Here is a 19,483-nt window from a genome sequence, read left to right as displayed (position 1 = left end):
GGGGTGACAAGTGAGATATACCTGTATCTTGAGCATCAGCATTTGTGGGTTCGATTACAGGCTCAAAATGGCCAGAAACAAATAACTTTCCTTTGAAACTCGTCAGTCTATTCTTGTTCTGAGAAATGAAGGCTATTCCATGTGAGAAATTGCCAAGAAATTGAAGATCTCGTACAACGCTGTATTCTGATCCCTTCACAGAACAGCGCAAACTGGCTCTAAACAGTCACTTAGACATTCAGACACAGAAAATGACACATAACAATTTATCTTTGGGCCTCTAGGAAGCTATATCTCTCTCTCTCTCTCTCCCTCTCTCTCTGTCTCTCTCGCTCTCTGTGTTACTCAAGCACATTGACTGATTGTCGATCTGCCCCAATTCCTTGGGTACAACATTCATTCAGTAATTTAGCTACAGAGCATTGGGTGGTTGAGGCAGAAAAGGCCACCAGATGGAGAGTGAGCAGGAACGTGTCAGACAGTCAGTTGTGATAACTGACTTAAAATGAATTTCCCTGCTCTTTCAGGTTTCAGGACCTGATTTCAGTTATGCTTGACATAGTACTCTATCTATCCCCTTATGACGCATGCAATAGAAGCCCATCAGGTACGTTTTCAGACGCCTCTAAAACCAACAAAACATATCACAAAGCTGTTCACCTCAGTATAAATATCTTCTACACTTTTCACACCAATTTGGGGAAAGGAAAACAGAGAAACATTCATTTTAGTCTCTCTCTAATCTAACCCTCTCTTTCTCCTTTTCCAATTTTTTGGGCAGAGAGAGAGAGAGAGAGAGAGAGCGAGAGAGAGAGAGAGAGGGAGAACCTCAAGAGCGCTGGAGAGTGGAGTCAAGTCTAGGAATAGCTCCTTTCACGTCCTGTGTCTTTTTGCTGCGGTGGAGAAGGGGTGCTCCGTTGAACGCCATGTACCAAGGAACACCTACATTTTACGCGGAGTGGAGTCAACTTAAATACACATTCATTTTCTTATCCAAATTCAATTTTTAATAACTGCGGGTTATTCTAAATGTTCTGTGTGTGAGCTGCTTTTTCAGTGATCATTGCATCATGTTACCAGTCTAATTTAGGGGTGCCAAATTCTTCAGGATGACAATGACGATGAAAGTTTAAATTGAAAGACATCAGCATTCTCCAAGATGATTTGTTACCATTTACTCAATCAGTAACTGGTTGATTAGTGTACATTTCATAAGTGTTGCATGGACTAATTATATTATTGTCACCAGCAGAACACCAAAAAAATGGACCCCTTGTTCACCACAACTGATTTACAATTGCCAAGCAATTGGACCAACTTTTCAGGGGTCAATGGAACTTATCAGGACTGGAACCAGTTTGTGCAACCCGTTTGGAGAATTGTGCTATGGGCATTCGCCTACAGTTGCATGGTTACTGTGTCTCTGGTGGGGAACGTCGTAGTAATATGGATCATTATGGCGCATAAACGAATGCGAACTGTGACCAACTATTTTCTGTTGAACCTCGCGTTTGCTGAAGCGTCTATGTCTGCCTTCAACACCGTTATCAACTTCATCTATTCCGTGCACAACGAGTGGTACTTCGGGCTGATGTATTGCCGCTTTCACAACTTCTTCCCCGTCGCTGCTGTCTTCGCTAGTATATACTCTATGACTGCGATAGCGGTGGACAGGTGAGTTCTGTTTGGGGAAACGTTTCAATGCGCAGCTTCTCATGTTTCACACTGATCTAACAAATGTGAATTTAATCCAAAGTCTAGAATGTATGTTTATGGTGACAATAAGTCAAACAGAACAAAAATTCACTTTAATAATAATAATAAAGCACTTGAATCCAGTCACCAAGTTAGTAGTAGCCTAATAACTATGTTATAACATATTAGGATTACGACAATAACATTTGTACATAGGTTACATAGACATGTTATATAGCTAGTAATGTATTATACAAAATGGGTTCTGGAGGGATGCTACTGCCGCTGCTACTTCATCCTTCATCAAATCGATCAAACCAACCAATCAATATATATTTCATTTGTGCACTGCAATTCCAACGGTTATTTAGGGTATGTCAATCAGCAACTTCTGTAGATAATTGATGTTAATAATAATATATGTAGTAGATGTGTTCATGCTATGTATTGATGTGAGGTGACAGAGGCTGTGGTATGTTATTAGTATAATTCATGTATGGTGGTCAGGTGTAGTAGTCATTTGTCAACCTATAGCAACACCATATTCATAAATCTGATGGCTTCATTCCCCCATGAGGCTGGACAAAAAACAGCTGTGTGTGTGTGTGTGTGTGTGTGTGTGTGTGTGTGTGTGCGTGCGAGTGTATATGTGTGCATGTGTGTGTGACCTCACTGTTTTGTTTATCTCCAGGCTTTTGTTTTTAAACAGACTCACCCCTCACATGGCTGCTATAATTCCATTTCTGTTTGTGAGATAAAACCCTTCTCATGTGAATGCTGCTGTCTGATTTGTCCTCTGACTTAGTTCTCCAGCAGTAATAGTCTGTAATGCCTGCATATCTCTGCTTTTCTACCAGCAGAGTCTGCATGAACTTGACCTTTGCAGTGTTTTAAAATTAAATGACCTCTGAGAGGAATTGGAGTAGGGAGAGCAGGCTCCATGTTGAAAGGTCACAGAGAGACACGCTCCAAAAACACACTGATCTGAATTTATCCCCAATGTTGTCCAAAATGGCACCCTATTCCCTATATAGTGCACTACTTTTGATCAGGGTCCGTTGAGCAGGGTCCGTATTTTAACCCCCCCCACACACACACTGCTTGTGAGCAGAGCAATACTATACACACAGGGGTTACGCTAGTAGTCAGCTCTCCATTCATCATTATTCAACCACATACTGTAATTAACTTGCCTAATGAATCCTGTCTCTTCATGAACACATTATCTTTACATACTCAATGAGCCAGTGATCATGTATGCACTCCTGTATGCAAAACGTAACTGGTAAGGTCTATCAAGTAGCGTCTCTGTTACCTCCTCCCTCCGTCTGTCAATGTGTGTGTGTGTGCATGCATTTGTGTGTATTTGTGTCTGTTTGTCAGTGCATGCGTCTGCTTGTCTGAGTATATCTGCATGGGTGTGTGTCGACGATGGACAATATCCCTAGCAGCTTGTGGTGGGTGCTAAAATATTCAGTGTTGCAAAATTAAAAAATGCTGTCTGACTCTCAGTCTCCCAGTGAAGACACCCTGATAAGTATGTACACACAGTCAGATTCTCAGCCTGCCAAACCAAAACACACTGACAAGCCCTGCCACCTTTTTTAGAGTTCTCAGAAGAAAACAGTTTTCCAAGTGTCAACAACAACCCTAAAAACGGGCAGAGGAATAAAACAATGCTTTACTGACAGTCGTGGGGGGTGACGATGTGTGTGTATGTATTTGCATGAGAGAGCATGTGTGTGTGATACTGTGTGTGTGTGCACGTGTGTGTGTGTGTGCGTGTCTATGTGAACATAGGGTAGGCCCATGCTTTGCAGCGTTGGCACTGCAAAGCACATTAAATGGCATGTTAACCCAATTGTACTATCTGCTGTGGCAGTCAGACTACTGTGTCCGTGATTCTTTATTCACTTTCCACTCATTTCAGCCTGACTCTCAGGGGATGTCACCATGATTTGGCAAATCACTGAATCTGTATCTCTCTCACCCATCTTCATCTGATTGCATTATATAGAAAAGGACAATAGCATTCTGTATGTGTTCATTTGAAGGAATGAAATAGGGAGAGTTAGAGGGAAGTGAATGCAGACAAGTAAGGAGTATGCGGGGAATGAACCCCCAGTGCTGGGGGTCAAACGTATAAAGTCTGGGGTCAATGCGGCAGTGCTACCTCCAGACCAGACCCTGGTGGACCATATGATTGCTGACTTTTTTTATTGATCTGCGGTTGGACTACTTGATTAGTGACCCTTAGGGCAATAGACCAACATATTGCTGTTGTTCATTTTTCTGTTGTCTACCCTTGGCTTTTACAATGTTGGCGATACTTTTACAGCCCATTGCTCTGTGATTGAGGAAATATATGACTGTTTCTCCCTCAAGTTTTGCGAGAAACCACACGCTTGCTCCGTAAATACACATGAGAACTATGCACATTTCTCCCAAACAATATGGGAGAAATCAGACTCTTGCGCTCACATGTCAGGACTGTTCTCTTGGTACTTAACCAAGTCTCTGGACTTTACACATCTCCTGAAATATGTGGAGTTAAAGACTCTGGTGACTATGGATTCTCGTTCAAGTGCTGTCTGTAAATCCAAATGTTGTAACCCCCGATCTAGCCATTATCTTGCAGCTTCTATTGTCTGGAAATGTGCAATCTAACCCAGGTCCTGACATTCTTACCCCTGCCGAATTAAGTAGTCAGAGTGGCCTGCAGTTTTTGCATATGAATGTAAGAAGTCTTCTGCCCGAAGCTTGATTTTGTGAATATATGGATAAAACTGCTGACCCCGATGTATTTATGCTTTCTGAAACCTGGCTCAAAAAATCTTTTACAGACAAAAATATTGGCATAAATGGTTACAATGATTTTCGTACAGATCGCAAATCTAAGGGTGGTGGTGTTGCTCTATACGTAAAAGACAAGTTCTCGGTGGTTGTTCTGACTTCTGTTTCTAAACCTAAGCAATTTCAATATCTGTCTTTGAACCTAAACCTTGGCTCATCTTTACATATTGTTGTATCTTGTTGTTATAGACCTCCATCTGCTACTGTTGGCTCTCACAGAATGTCAATTCTGAGTTTGTCCTGATGGGTGATCTGAATCAGGACTGGTTAACATCTAGCTCTGATCAACTCAACATTCTATGCAATACATATCATCTCACTCAGATTGTCAACAGTGGAACTAGGTTGAATATAAAATATCCTCTGAAATCCTTTTTGATTGATTTGATCTTAAACAATACTCCTCATTATTTTAATGCTTATGGTATTTTTGCAAATTACATAAGTGATCACTGTGCTATTGCCTGTGTGAGAGATGGTAAAATTCTTAAGAAATCTCCAGTTGTCGTTATGAAAAGAAACTGGAAGCGGTTTGATACTCAAGGTTTTCAACATGATGTATCAAGCATTGAATGGAATAGACTGGAATTAATCCCTGATGTTGAACTAGCCTTTTCTTACTTCCACAACGCATTCCAGGATATATGCAATAGGCATGCCCCTTTTAAAAAACTCAGGATTGTCACGGTTGTCTGAAGGAGCGGACCAAGATGCAGCGTTTGTGTAGTTCCACATATTTAATATCGACAGTGAAACTTAATGCAATACAATAATAAACTTGAATAGGAACAAAACAACAAACCGTGATGCAGAGAGAAAATAAACACTACTCAGAAAATTAATAAGCCACAAACAATAGGAAGAAACACCCCTACTAAAATATGAACTCTAATTAGAGGCAACAAGGAACAGCTGCCTCCAATTAGAGTTCAACCCCCCCCAAAAAAACATAGAAATACAATACTAGAACTCAACATAGAAATAGAAAACATAGAACAAAACACAAAACAACCCCTGTCACGCCCTGACCAACTCTACCATAGAAAATAACCTCCTACTATGGTCAGGACGTGACAAGGATTAAGGTCAGAGAGAACCCTTTGTTTACTAAGGAACTTACTCAAATCATAAGGGAACGAAATGCTATGTGAGCTAAAGCAAGAGGGACTGGTTAGGCAGATGATTGGATGGCTTTTAAACGTCTTCGAAATATGGGTGTGGCTATGATCCGTAAATTGAAAGCAGACCACTACCTGAAATCTACTTCTGATAATTTAAATAATCCATCCAAACTTTGGCAAGTTGTGAAAGTTTTGTAGTGCAAAAAAGATACACAGCTTCCCAAACAATTGTTGGGAGACACACAGATTGTAAATGGGAGAACCTCCATTCTGAAAGCCTTGAATCAGCATTTTTTAGATGCAGGGAGTTTTTTTGAAAAGGTCAAAGGTATAATTGAGCCCCCTATGAATTTACCTGACACCCCTGTGCACTCACTCCTTCACCAGGTTCTCATTTTCATCCTTCTCTGTTTCAGAAGTGCGTAAAGCCCTGAAAGAAATTGATAGGAAAAAATCCCCTGGCCCTCATGAACTAGACCCCAGCTTCCTACACCTAGCTGCAGACATCATTGCTCCCCCCTTAACATGTATTTTTAACCTTACGCTTGATGTTAAGTAAATCCACAAGTTATGGAAATCTGCTTTTGTACTGCTTCTCCTGAAAGGTGGAGATCCTTCGCTACTTGACAACAATCGACCCACATCAAGATTGTCTGTATTGTCAAAGGTGCTGGAGTCCTTAGTTAGTAGGCAGCTAAAGGCCTACTTCCAAGAAAACATCTTAAATGGAATGCAATCAGGTTTTAGGTTTGGCCACAGCACTGTTTCAGCAACATTGAATGTTTTAAATGACATCCACTGTGCTCTTGACAAGAAGTTACATTGTGTGTCTGTCTTTATTGATTTGTCGAAGGCATTTGACACTGTGGACCATGCTGTGTTAGTGCAAAGGTTAAAATGTTGGGGAATTACTGGTCAGGCTCTAGATTGGTTTATAAATTACCTATCCAATCGTACACAATGTGTAATGGCGGATGGTTGTAAATCTGAGAGGTATGCTCAGGTGTTCCGCAAGGTTCTATTTTGGGCCCACTGTTGTTCATTTTGTATATCAACAACATTGGGGATCTTATTGAAACAGCGGATGTTCATTTTTATGCAGATGATACTGTTATTTATTCAAGTGGTAGTAGTTTATCTTTAGCTTTTGAAAATGCCCAAAGAGCATTTAACATCATACAACATAATCTGTATGATTTAAAGCTGGTTCTAAATTTGGGTAAAACAAAAGGCATGGTATTTTCAAATGCCAGGCATGTTACTAATCATGTAATTGCTACATTGGCTGGACATACTATGAGCAAGTCAAAGTGTACAAATATTTGAGTGTGTGGGTGGATGACAAGCTGAGCTTTGCTGTTCATGTAGAGAACCTGATAAGGAAGCTCAAGCTGAGAATAGATTTTTATTACCGGCATCAGGCTTGTTTTTCTTTGGAGGCCCGGAAGGAGCTGGTACGATGTACATTACTGGCGGTTTTAGATTTTAGTGATGCTATATACAGTTGAAGTCAGAAGTTTACATACACTTAGGTTGGAGTCATTAAAACTAGTTTTTCAACTACTCCACAAATTTCTTGTTAACAAACTATAGTTTTGGCAAGTCGGTTAGGACATCTACTTTGTGCATGACACAAGTAATTTTTCCAATAATTGTTTACAGACAGATTATTTCACTTATAATTTGCTGTATTACAATTCCAGTGGGTCAGAAGTTTATATACAATAAGTTGACTGTGCCTTTAAACAGCTTGGAAAATTCCCCAAAATTATGCCATGGCTTTAGAAGTTTCTGATAGGCTAATTGACATCATTTGAGTCAATTGGAGGTGTACCTGTTGATTTATTTCAAGGCATACCTTCAAACTCAATGTCTCTTTGCTTGACATCATAGGAAAATCAAAAGAAATCAGCCAAGACCTCGTATTCTGTCTCCTAGAGATGAACATACTTTGGTGCGAAAAGTGCAAATCAATCCCAGAACAACAGCAAAGGATCTTGTGAAGATGCTGGAGGAAACAGGTGCAAAAGTATCTATATCCACAGTAAAACGAGTCCTATATCGACATAACCTGAAAGGCCGCTCAGCAAGGAAGAAGCCACTGCTCCGAAACCGCCATAAAAAGAGCTAGACTACAGTTTGCAACTGCACATGGGGACAAAGATCGTACTTTTTAGAGAAATGTCCTCTGGTTTTTGGAAAGTGGTCGTTCTGAGAACAATGACACGGGTGCGCGCATGCATGTGAAGACTCCATTTTCTATTTTCAGTGTTTGAACGAAAACAAGTTCTCCCGGTCGGAATATTATCGCTATTTTACGAGAAAAATCGCATAAAAATTTATTTTAAACAGTGTTTGACATGCTTCGAAGTACGGTAATGGAATATTTAGAATTTTTTTGTCACGATGCGTGCCGGCGCGTCACCCTTCGGATAGTGTCTTGAACGCAAGAACAAAACGCAGCTGTTTGGATATAACTATGGATTATTTGGAACCAAAACAACATTGGGTGTTGAAGTAGAAGTCCTGGGAGTGCATTCTGACGAAGGTAATCCAATTTTTCTTATAGTAAATCTGAGTTTGGTGAGTGCCAAACTTGGTGGGTGTCAAAATAGCTAGCCATGATGGCTGGGCTATCTACTCAGAATATTGCAAAATGTGCTTTCACCGAAAAGCTATTTTAAAATCGGACACCGCGATTGCATAAAGGAGTTCTGTATCTATAATTCTTAAAATAATTGTTATGTTTTTTGTGAACGTTTATCGTGAGTAATTTAGTAAGTTTTCGGTGGGTATGCTAGTTCTGAACGTCACATGCTAATGTAAAAAGCTGGTTTTTGATATAAATATGAACTTGATTGAACAAAACATGCATGTATTGTATAACATAATGTCCTAGGAGTGTCATCTGACGAAGATCATCAAAGGTTAGTGCTGCATTTAGCTGTGGTTTTGGTTTTTGTGACATTATATGCTAGCTTGAAAAATGGGTGTGTGATTATTTCTGGCTGGTACTCTCCTGACATAATCTAATGTTTTGCTTTCGTTGTAAAGCCTTTTTGAAATCGGACAATGTGGTTAGATAAAGGAGAGTCTTGTCTTTAAAATGGTGTAAAATAGTCATATGTTTGAAAAATGTACGTTTTTGGATTTCTGAAGTGTTTGTAATTCGCGCCACACTCTATCATTGGATATTGGCGAGGCGTTCCGCTAGCGGCACATCTAGATGTAAGAGATAATGACTCCAACCTAAGTGCATGTAAACTTCTGACTTCAACTGTATGTGCTTGACTGACCTTGCTGCTTAATTGACCAATAGAATAGTCCCAAAACTGTAAACCCCATCCATTTGGTACTCCAGACAGGCTATAGCCAATGTTTTGTTTCAAGTTTTATTATCACGTGCATGAGTACAGCGCAATGCTTTTCTTGGAAGCTCTTTTCACAACAATGCAGTAATCAATATCAATATGTAGTACTATAAAATAAAGTAAAGTAGAACAAAAACACAAGAAAAATAAATAATAAGAACACGAGAAGTAAGTAAGCTATTTACAGGGTCAGTTCCAATACCATATTTATATTATGCAGGAATACTGGAGTGGTAGGGGTTGATAGGTATAGGGGTATGTTGACTAGGCATCAGGAGTAGTAGCAGCGTGTGTGTGTAGTGTCAAATTAAATCAAAAGTTATTTGCAGTTCCTAATGAAGCTGGTGGCGGTGATGGTTAGCTCTTTGATGCGATAGCAAAGCAGTCCTGTAGCATAGCCTCTGATTCGGAGGAGAATTTCTCAACGGAGTTTATCACAGGTACTTCGTATTTGAGGTACTGCTTGTAGACAGGAAGCAGGAGAATAGAGTCATGATCTGATTTGCTGAAGGCGGGACGAGGGAGGGCCTTGTATGCTTTCTTACGGGTAGAGTAACAGTGGTCTAGAACTTTATCATTCCTTGTGGCAAAAGAGACGTGTTGATGGAAGTTTTCATCACGTGTCTTAATGACGTGGAATTAAAATCACCGGCAAGAAGAAAAGCAGCCTTTGAGTGCAATATTTCCTGCTAGTTTATAGCCTCGTACAGTTCGTGAAGTGCCAGCTTGTTGTTATTTTTGTCATGACGTGGAATGTATAACAGTCACGATAACAGCAGCAAACAGTTGAAATGTAGAAGGGCTGGCATTTGACCATGAGGTATACCAAGATGGGTGAACAATGGGTCGAGACAGCCACTGCGTTAGAGTCAGCACACCATTTGCTCTTGATGAAAAGGCATATCCCTCCCCTTCTCAATTTCCCTGAATCCAATTTCCTATCCGCTTGGTGAATGGAGAATCCATCGAGTTGGATAGCCATGGGGGGTATCTTGTCCCAAACCCATGTTTCATATTTACTATTTGAAATAAGTATTGGAACCCAGGTCTGCCACCGGGACACATCTCCTCCCATCTGTTGATGTGGATATTATGCAAGGGTGTTGGACCCTCTGCAGAAGTATTTGATCCCTTGCTGATTTTGTATGTTTGCCCACTGAAAAAAGAAATTATCAGTCTATAATTTAAATGGTAGGTTTATGTGAACAGTGAGAAACAGAATAACAACAACAAAATCCAGAAAAACGCATGTCAAAAATGTTATAAATTGATTTGCATATTAATGAGGGAAATAAGTATTTGACCCCCTCTCAATCAGAAAGATTTCTGGCTCCCAGGTGTCTTTTTTTCAGGTAACGAGCTGAGATTAGGAGCACACTCTTAAAGGGAGTGCTCCTAATCTCAGCCTGTTACCTGTATAAAAGACACCTGTCCACAGAGGCAATCAATCAATCAGATTCCAAACTCTCCACCATGGCCAAGACCAAAGAGCTCTCCAAGGATGTCAGGGACAAGATTGTAGACCTACACAAGGCTGGAATGGGCTACAAGACCATCGCCAAGCAGCTTGGTGAGAAGGTGACAACAGTTGGTGCGATTATTTGCAAATGGAAGAAACACAAAAGAACTGTCAATATCCCTCGGCCTGGGGCTCCATGCAAGATCTCACCTTGTGGAGTTGCAATGATCATGAGAACGGTTGTCAATGATCTCAAGGCAGCTGGGACCATAGTCACCAAGAAAACAATTGGAACACACTATGCCGTGAAGGACTGAAATCCTGCAGCACCCGCAAGGTCCCCCGCTCAAGAAAGCACATATACATGCCCGTCTGAAGTTTGCCAACTGGGTGAAAGTGTTGTGGTCAGATGAGACCAAAATGGAGCTCTTTAGCATCAACTCAACTCGCCATGTTTGGAGGAGGAGGAATGCTGCCTATGACCCCAAGAACACCATCCCCACCGTCAAACATGGAGGTGGAAACATTAGGCTTTGGGGGTGTTTTTCTGCTAAGGGGACAGGACAACTTCACCGCATCAAAGGGACGATGGACGGGGCCATGTAGCGTCAAATCCTGGGTGAGAACCTCCTTCCCTCAGCCAGGGCATTGAAAATGGGTTATGGATGGGTATTCCATCATGACAATGACCCAAAACACACGGCCAAGGCAATAAAGGAGTGGCTCAAGAAGAAGCACATTAAGGTCCTGGAGTGGCCTAGCCAGTCTCCAGACCTTAATCCCATAGAAAATCTGTGGAGGGAGCTGAAGGTTCGAGTTGCCAAACGTCAGCCTCGAAACCTTAATGACTTGGAGAAGATCTGCAAAGAGGAGTGGGACAAAATCCCTCCTGAGATGTGTGCAAACCTGGTGGCCAACTACAAGAAACGTCTGACCTCTGTGATTGCCAACAAGGGTTTTGCCACCAAGTACTAAGTCATGTTTTGCAGAGGGGTCAATTACTTATTTCCCTCATTAAAATGCAAATCAATTTATAACATTTTTGACATGCGTTTTTCTGGATTTTTTTGTTGTTATTCTGTCTCTCACTGTTCAAATAAACCTACCATTAAAATTATAGACTGATCATTTCTTTGTCAGTGGGCAAACGTACAAAATCAGCAGGGGATCAAATCATTTTTTCCCTCACTATATACCATGGGGAGCTCTCTATGAGATGAGAGCACCCTGACGGCAGAATCTTCCTTTTGCTTGATTGCATTTTTCCTTTTATTGTAGGGGGCTTTGGTGGTTTAGATGTTATTGCCGGATCATTGGATTTGTGCCTCTCTAATTCATTCATACCATCTTCCAGTGTTGCCTGCTATTGCCTAAAGACATTCACAACAAAGGCAGGTAGAACACAGAGAAAGAAAGTGAGGTGCGAAACAGGTGCGAAAGAAATTGAGATAAAGAGCGAGGCTACAGACACTCGGGGGCAAATAGTAGCTACAGAATACAGATTGAATTTCCCCTTGGAAAATAATAAAAGGATTCCCTAAACAATGATTCCATGGTGTAGTAGGGGTATGAAAATAAAAAACAAAGACAGTGGTTGTGTGTTTGTTATTTGTTCATGTGGACATACAGTATGTATTGGTGAAAAGTAAACAAGCTGACATCAGTCACCAGTATCTAACCCACACTAGCCTCAAAAGCCAGGCCTCTATAGCTTCTACTGTATATAGGCTCTTCAAGTAGTGTTGTCAGAGACACCTCTAAACTAAACTCATACCATGGAGAAGCAGCATTGCAAGTCTCAATTGAAACAAGATACAAGTTTCCTAGCCATGTGGTAGTGGAAGGAGCCTAGCATAGCAGATAGTCAAAATGGGACAGATAGTTGTGTCGGCTACTGGGAGTGTTTTGAAATCAAGTATCTTCTCTCCCCCAGTTGATTATTGGCAGAAATCCAATTAGCAGATTAAATGGGGCTATTAGGTGGATTACGATGGTGATTAGATCTCCCAGTATAATCCCTGTCTAAGCCTCTAGATAGCAATATCTACTAAGCTAGCAGATACTAAGCTAACAGATGAGTTGTTTTGAGATGGTCATACCATATACCATCTAGCTATTTGATTTCGAATTTTAGGACCCCTGTAGGTATCAGCAAAAAATTTGTTTTTATTATTTGATGAAACATTGAATTTGGTGTTACTGCTATTAGCCCATAGAAACACATTGAATAACACATTCATACATGGCAAAAAAAGACATTGCAAAACCAGTCTCTGACATTGCTTGTTCTGATATTTTTATTTGTAAGGGTTATGTGCGTATTGTTTATGAAAACTGTATTATTGCTAGGTATTGTGAGGATGAATGCTGGAGACGGGAAGCAGGTACAAGGAGGCGTGACAGGTATTAAACACAAGAAACACAAGCATTTTGCTGCACCTGCAAATCTGTTTACTTGACCACTAAACGTTGATTTGAGTTGAGATAGTCCAAAAATAAATCAAAAGGAAGTATGTTTTGAAGTATGTTTCTTGTATTTTGGAAATATAGGAAAGCTACGGGACATATTTTTTGATTGAAAGACCTTATTCACTTCCAATTACCGGATTACCTTGGGACCAGTACTGTGAAGCTTGTGTCTCCATTTTTCAGAACTGGGTCCAAATTGTTTCTAGCTCAAACTGTTCCGACTTTACAGACTTTTTGTGAGAAGACCTGTACAGAGTTGGTACACCGAAGGACCAAAATCGATGACACGTTCGTATTTGTGAGAGTCTCAGCTTCCCAAATATTTACTAGCTCAAAACATTCTGACTTTACGGACATTTCCATGAGAAGACCTGTGTCCTGGTCTCACAAACACTTTGTAAGTCTGTCGCTTTCCACTGCAGAGCCGTATGGCCAACACCGGCGCAGTCAGTGGATTGAGATGCGCAGCCCATGCAAAAACCCGGAAGTCTCTAGCTTAAAGTCAGCGATTCAATTATTGTGCTAATTAGATTTCAGCGCAGACATCGACTCCAGGGGGAAGAATTTGCATTTCCTCTCAAGTGCCGCTTGATACGTTGCTGTCGAAGTGTGAGGAATTGTTACGTCAGTAGCCTATTGATGGAATGGGACTTAGTGGGTTTGCATCCCAAATGGCACTTTATTCCATAGGGTGCACTACTTTTGACCAGGGACTCAAAGGTAGTGCATGATATAAGGCAGGGGTATTCAACTCTTTCCCAATGAGGCCCGAAGCCTGCTGGTTTTCTGTTCTACCTGATAATAAATTGCACCCACCTGGTGTCCCAGGTCTAAATCAGTCCCTGATTAGAGGGGAACAATAAAAAAGCAGTGGACCTGGCTTCCAGGTCCAGAGGTGAGTTTGAAGGATATAGAGAATAGGGTGCCATTTTGATCATAAACTAAAATATTCATGCACTCAGTACACTATGTGCTCCGACTGAAATTAGGTGCTGCATGATTATCGATCTAAGAGAGAATGATACTAAAGTGGTACTGAAAATAAATACTTTGACTTCCAAAGGGCCTCTTCATTTCAAAGGTCTGTTAATGTCTGGATTAATTATTATGTTGGTGCGATTCAAATGAGACCAATTTACAGTATGATTTTCTCTTATCAGAAAAATGTATTCACATGATGACGATAAGCTTTTACTCTGTCAACGGCAGACATAGTCTACGAGTCGAACTGAAATTGTAACATCCACATTGCATTGTTGGAGACCCTGAAGCTCAGAGGAAAGTAATAGAAAAAGTTCTATCAATACCTTCAGTGTGTGTGTGTGTGTGTGTGTGTGTGTGTGTGTGCTATTTTAGGATTAGGTTAGGGTTAGGTAGAGGGTAAGAGTTAGGGTTAGTTTTAGGGTTAAGTTTAGGGTTGGGAAAATAAAATGTTTGAATGGGAATGAATTGTTTGTCCCCTCAAAATACTCAGAACTATAGTAAAACAGAGTTGTGCGTGTGCGTGTGTGTATGTGTGTGCTTGTAGGTCTTCCCATTGTATCTTCCCCCAGGACTGAACATGTGTTTGCCCTTGCTGCCTCTCCTCTCCTCCTAGGTACACTGCCATCATCCACCCCCTGCAGCAACGCATGTCATCCACAGAGACCAAGGTGATCGTGGGGGTGATCTGGGTGCTGGCTCTGCTTCTGGCATTCCCTCAATACTACTACTCAGTGACCGAGGAGCTCCCTGGACGAATCATCTGTTACATCGAGTGGCCCGAATACACCGGCTGCGACTACAAAATTCTGTGAGTTTCATTTATAAGTGTGTTTGAGAGAGAGAGAGAGAGAGAGAGAGTCAGACAGTGTGTGTGTGTGTGTGTGTGTGTGTGTGTGTGTGTGTGTGTGTGTGTGTGTGTGTGTGTGTGTGTGTGTGTGTGTGTGTGTGTGTGTGTGTGTGTGTGTGTGTGTGTGTGTGTTAGTGAATAAAAGCAGCATGGAACAAAGATGCTTTGTTTCTTTATTGAAAAATGAAAAGGAAGGGGAGAGTTTAGTGTTGAGTCATTTTCTACATTCAGCATCACTCCAACAAGGGAAATATAGTATTCTTTCTAACAAAGATATATATTTCAGGAAGTTGTGTATCCCTGGAAATAATCAGAATTCATGTAAACATTACGGTTTTGAAAACATAGCTTGTCTGCAAAAAGTGGTCTATGGGGTAAGTTGAGCTGCGGGACAGGATGACTTGAACCCCTTTGGGGTAAGTGGGTGACCCTGTCCTGTGACTGGGTGATGGTTCTGGTAGGTCAAAGTTGAATTCATGGAATGGGGTGTGGTATATTGTATGTCTTAAATGTAATCTCTCTAGTTTCTTAGAAATGTCTGTACTGAATGAAATATTACCACTATCTTTTTAAAACCATGTCTATATTTCTTTCCCAAACACAATTCAACACAATCACAATGGCTTTTTTGTCTTTTAATAATTTTAAGCATCTTTTATCACAGACTTAAAGGACACCTCTAGAGGAATTTGCCTTCTCTATTTCAGCATCATTTCCTGTCCAATAGAGGAAATGCACATTCAGGTTCCACCTCCAAAGAATAACAATGGCTACTTATACATATGCACGAATTGGGAATTTCCACATGGAGTTGATAAACATCAACAAATAGGGCACTGACAGCTGTCAGTGTAGCTAGCTAGTATGCTAACCTTATCTAGTTAAGTAATGTTATTAGCTGTTGTTTTTTTTGACCACACCATATTCAAAAGATTAGCCAGCTGGCTCTATGGCTGGTTCCGGAGCTGGATTTGTCTTATGCATTGATTTTAGGGAAAACTTTGCCTCAGATGGAAACCACTGGCCTATCTTTGACTTCGCCATCTATTGTTATCTTCAAAGTTTTGTCATCTTCCATAAATTGCAGCCGCGAATCCGCCATATAAATAGTTCGAAAGAATAAGATGAAGCTCCGGCAAAATGGATAACTTTTGAAAGATAGCTGATATTCTACATCGTAATAGACACCGTGCAACTTTTGGTAGGTAGGCAGCTGGCAGGCTTTGGCTGAGGTACAGCAAAGCCAAGTCAGCCCGTGCTCATGGTTCTCACAGGGGAAGTGAAATGATAGGCTACAATTACTTTGCTCATGATCATGCACACCGTAAATGGCATGTAACTATAAGTTCCTTGAATTCTCTTTCTCAGGGGCCTTTTCATTATCTGGATAGACACTTGTGGGTTCTAGCTAACGTTACACCAATCAAAACAGTGGAGCATGTAGGTAGGCTAGTGGTTAGAGTGGCAGGTAGGCTAGTGGTTAGAGCGGCAGGTAGCCTAGTGGTTAGAGCGGCAGGTAGCCTAGTGGTTAGAGCGGCAGGTAGCCTAGTGGTTAGAGCGGCAGGTAGCCTAGTGGTTAGAGCGGCAGGTAGCCTAGTGGTTAGAGCGGCAGGTAGCCCAGTGGTTAGAGCGGCAGGTAGCCCAGTGGTTGGAGCGGCAGGTAGCCCAGTGGTTGGAGCGGCAGGTAGCCCAGTGGTTGGAGCGGCAGGTAGCCCAGTGGTTGGAGCGGCAGGTAGCCCAGTGGTTGGAGCGGCAGGTAGCCCAGTGGTTGGAGATGCAGGTAGCCCAGTGGTTGGAGATGCAGGTAGCCCAGTGGTTGGAGATGCAGGTAGCCCAGTGGTTGGAGCGGCAGGTAGCCTAGTGGTTGGAGCGGCAGGTAGCCTAGTGGTTGGAGCGGCAGGTAGCCTAGTGGTTAGAGCATTGGGCCAGTAACCGAAAGGTTGCTGGATTGAATCCCCGAGCTGACAATGTAAAAATCTGTCATTCTGCCCCTGTTCAAGGCAGTTAACTCAATGTTCCACCGGTAGGCTGTCATTGTAAATAAGAATTTGTTCTTAACTGACTTGCCTAGTTAAATAATATGTAGTGAAGCAAAACTTTAGTGGTGAAAACCTAATCTCAGTCACGAAGAGGAATAACTTTGTATCTGTTTCTGATTAATAAACAATGCCAACCTGGTGGATGGTAATATTGCCTTGGAAGAAAACACTCCAATTTGCTCAACTTGCCATTGGCTCAATTTACCCTATGGCCATTGGCTCAAATTACCCCAAGGCAAACATTTGTAACTATATTACCCAACACAGATACAAGGATGCACTTTCATGCTAGGTTTAGGACCTCATATTGTAGCTTATAGAGGCCCCCAGCTGATGTATAGAACAATCTTAAAATTATCAACTTTGGTTCAGACACTAGCATCATGAAACCTCTAACACAATAAATTCATTTGACTTGATGAAATTTATTTTTTGCTTGCCACTTTTTCCATGTGGTTTCTTCCTTCACATACTCCATAAAATGATGATCTCTTCCCAAATATTGTCAAATTGTTACATTTTGTGTATGGTTTCCTAGAAACAAGGTTGGCTCAACTTACGCTTTTGGCTCAACTTACCCCACTCTCCCCTACAGTTTACTATTCTCTCAATATTCATTAAAGCTAATGTACACTAAAGCAGCAAAGTCTAACTATGTTTTAAATGTAATGCAAATGATCAATGTTATTCCAGAGCAGCGGAGAGTTAAGGCACCCCCTGGGTTGACCAATGCATATCTTCAGCAGAGTAGATAAAACACAGACGAAGACATTCTACCATTTATCGTTCTGTTGCCTAAGAGAGAAAATCCCTTATTTACCTTCACTATTGATTCCAAGTTTCTTTTAATTGTCTCCACTCAAGAGCAACTTTGGTTAAGTATTAAAGAAAATTCCATTATCTCACAACCCTAGCTGATTCCATATTCTCCTCTTAGCTCCAACCACCAGAAGCAACAAACGACCTTGAGAGGACTGGGTGCGTCCCAAATGGCACCCTATTCCCTTATAGTACTTTTGACCAGGGCCCATAGGGGCTTTAAGTCATTTTAGATGTTATTGTATAGATAATTCCTTGTATTATAGAGGTCTGTAGTGGTTTAGATGTTATTGTACAAGTTATTCCTTTTATTGTAGGGGGCTTTGGAGGTTTAGATGAATTTTATTGCTGGATCATTGGATCTGAGCCTCTCTCATTCATTAACACCATCTTCCAGCCATTCTTAAACATTGTCAAGGACATTCACAACTCAACGAGCTACGAAACAGAGAAGACAGATGATGTGAGAGTTACACTAATCTATGATCTGTTCTGGAAAGTTGTGAAAGGACGGGGTGCAGCACCTTAATGGCTGAGTTGGAGTTGTGCGAGTCAGATCTGCTCTCCTAAGTTTATACTGTATATACACTTGAGTATACAAAATATTAAGAACACCTCCTCTTTCCATGACATAGACTGACCAGGTGAAACCTATAATCCCTTATTGATGTCACTTGTTAAATCCACTTCAGTCAGTGTAAAGAAGGATTTTTAAGCCTTTAGACAATTGAGACATGGATTGTGTAGGTGTGCCATTCAGAGGGTGAATGGGCAAGACAAAACATGTAAGTGCCTTTATACAGCAAGGCAATAATATACAGTACCAGTCAAACGTTTGGACACACCTACTCATTCAAGGGATTTTCTAAATTTGTACTATTTCCTACATTTTAGAATAATAGTGAAGACATCAAATCTATGAAATAACACACATGGAATCATGTAGTAACCAGAATTTTTTTTGTACAAATCAAAATATATTTTACATTTGAGATTCTTCAAAGTAGCCACCCTTTGCCTTGATGACAACTTTGCACACTCTTGGCATTCTCTCAACCAGCTTCATGAGGTAGTCACCTGGAATGCATTTCAATTAACAGCTGTGCCTTGTTAAAAGTGAATTTGTGGAATTTCTTTCCTTTTTAATGCGTTTGAGCCAATCAGTTGAGTTGTGTCAAGGTCGGGGTGGCATACAGAAGATAGCCATATTTGGTAAAAGACCAAGTCCGTATTATGGCAAGAACAGCTCAAATAAGCAAAGAGAAACGACAGTCTATCATTACTTTAAGACATGAAGGTCAGTCATTCTGGAAAATTTCAAGAATTTGAAATTGTACGGTGCATTTGGAAAGTATTCAGACCCCTTGACTTTTTCCACATGTTATGTTACAGCCTTATTCTAAAATTTATTTAATCATTTTTTTCATCATCAATCTACACACAGTACCCCATAATGACAGAGTGAAGACGTTATTTATTTATTTTTTGCAAATGTATTAAAAATAAAAAACAGTAATACCTTACTTACGTAAGTATTCAGACCCTTTGCTATTGAGCTCAGGTGCATTGTGTTTCCGGGCAAACTGAGCAATTGGGGGAGAAGGGCCTTGGTCAGGGAGGTGTCCAAGAACCCGATGGTCATTTCTGACAGAGCTCCAGAGTTACTCTGTGGAGATGGGAGAACCTTCCAGAAGGAAAACCATCTCTGCAGCACTCTACCAATCAGGCCTTTATGGTAGAGTGGCCAAACGGAAGCTCCTCCTCAGTAAAAGGCACATGACAGCCAGCATGGAGTTTGCCAACAAGGACTGAAAGGATTCTCAGAC

General features: G+C 41.0%; 1 protein-coding gene across 1 annotated transcript in view; it reads left to right on the top strand.

Annotated features, from left to right (window-relative positions):
- Nucleotides 1–1,244: 1,244 nt before the first annotated feature.
- The window catches only part of LOC115200374 (substance-P receptor-like), a 37,409-nt gene continuing 19,170 nt past the window's right edge, over nt 1,245–19,483 (top strand). The window contains exons 1-2 of the mRNA XM_029763397.1: nt 1,245–1,674; nt 14,566–14,760. Coding sequence (XP_029619257.1) covers nt 1,265–1,674; nt 14,566–14,760 — 605 coding nt within the window. The 5' untranslated portion in view covers nt 1,245–1,264. The remainder of the gene's footprint in view (nt 1,675–14,565; nt 14,761–19,483) is intronic.

The sequence above is a fragment of the Salmo trutta genome, chromosome 9 (assembly GCF_901001165.1).
Source record: "Salmo trutta chromosome 9, fSalTru1.1, whole genome shotgun sequence".
Classification (NCBI taxonomy): Eukaryota; Metazoa; Chordata; class Actinopteri; order Salmoniformes; family Salmonidae; genus Salmo; species Salmo trutta.
Note: the sequence above shows the minus strand (reverse complement) of the source record. Positions and strands in the feature narration are given on the sequence as shown.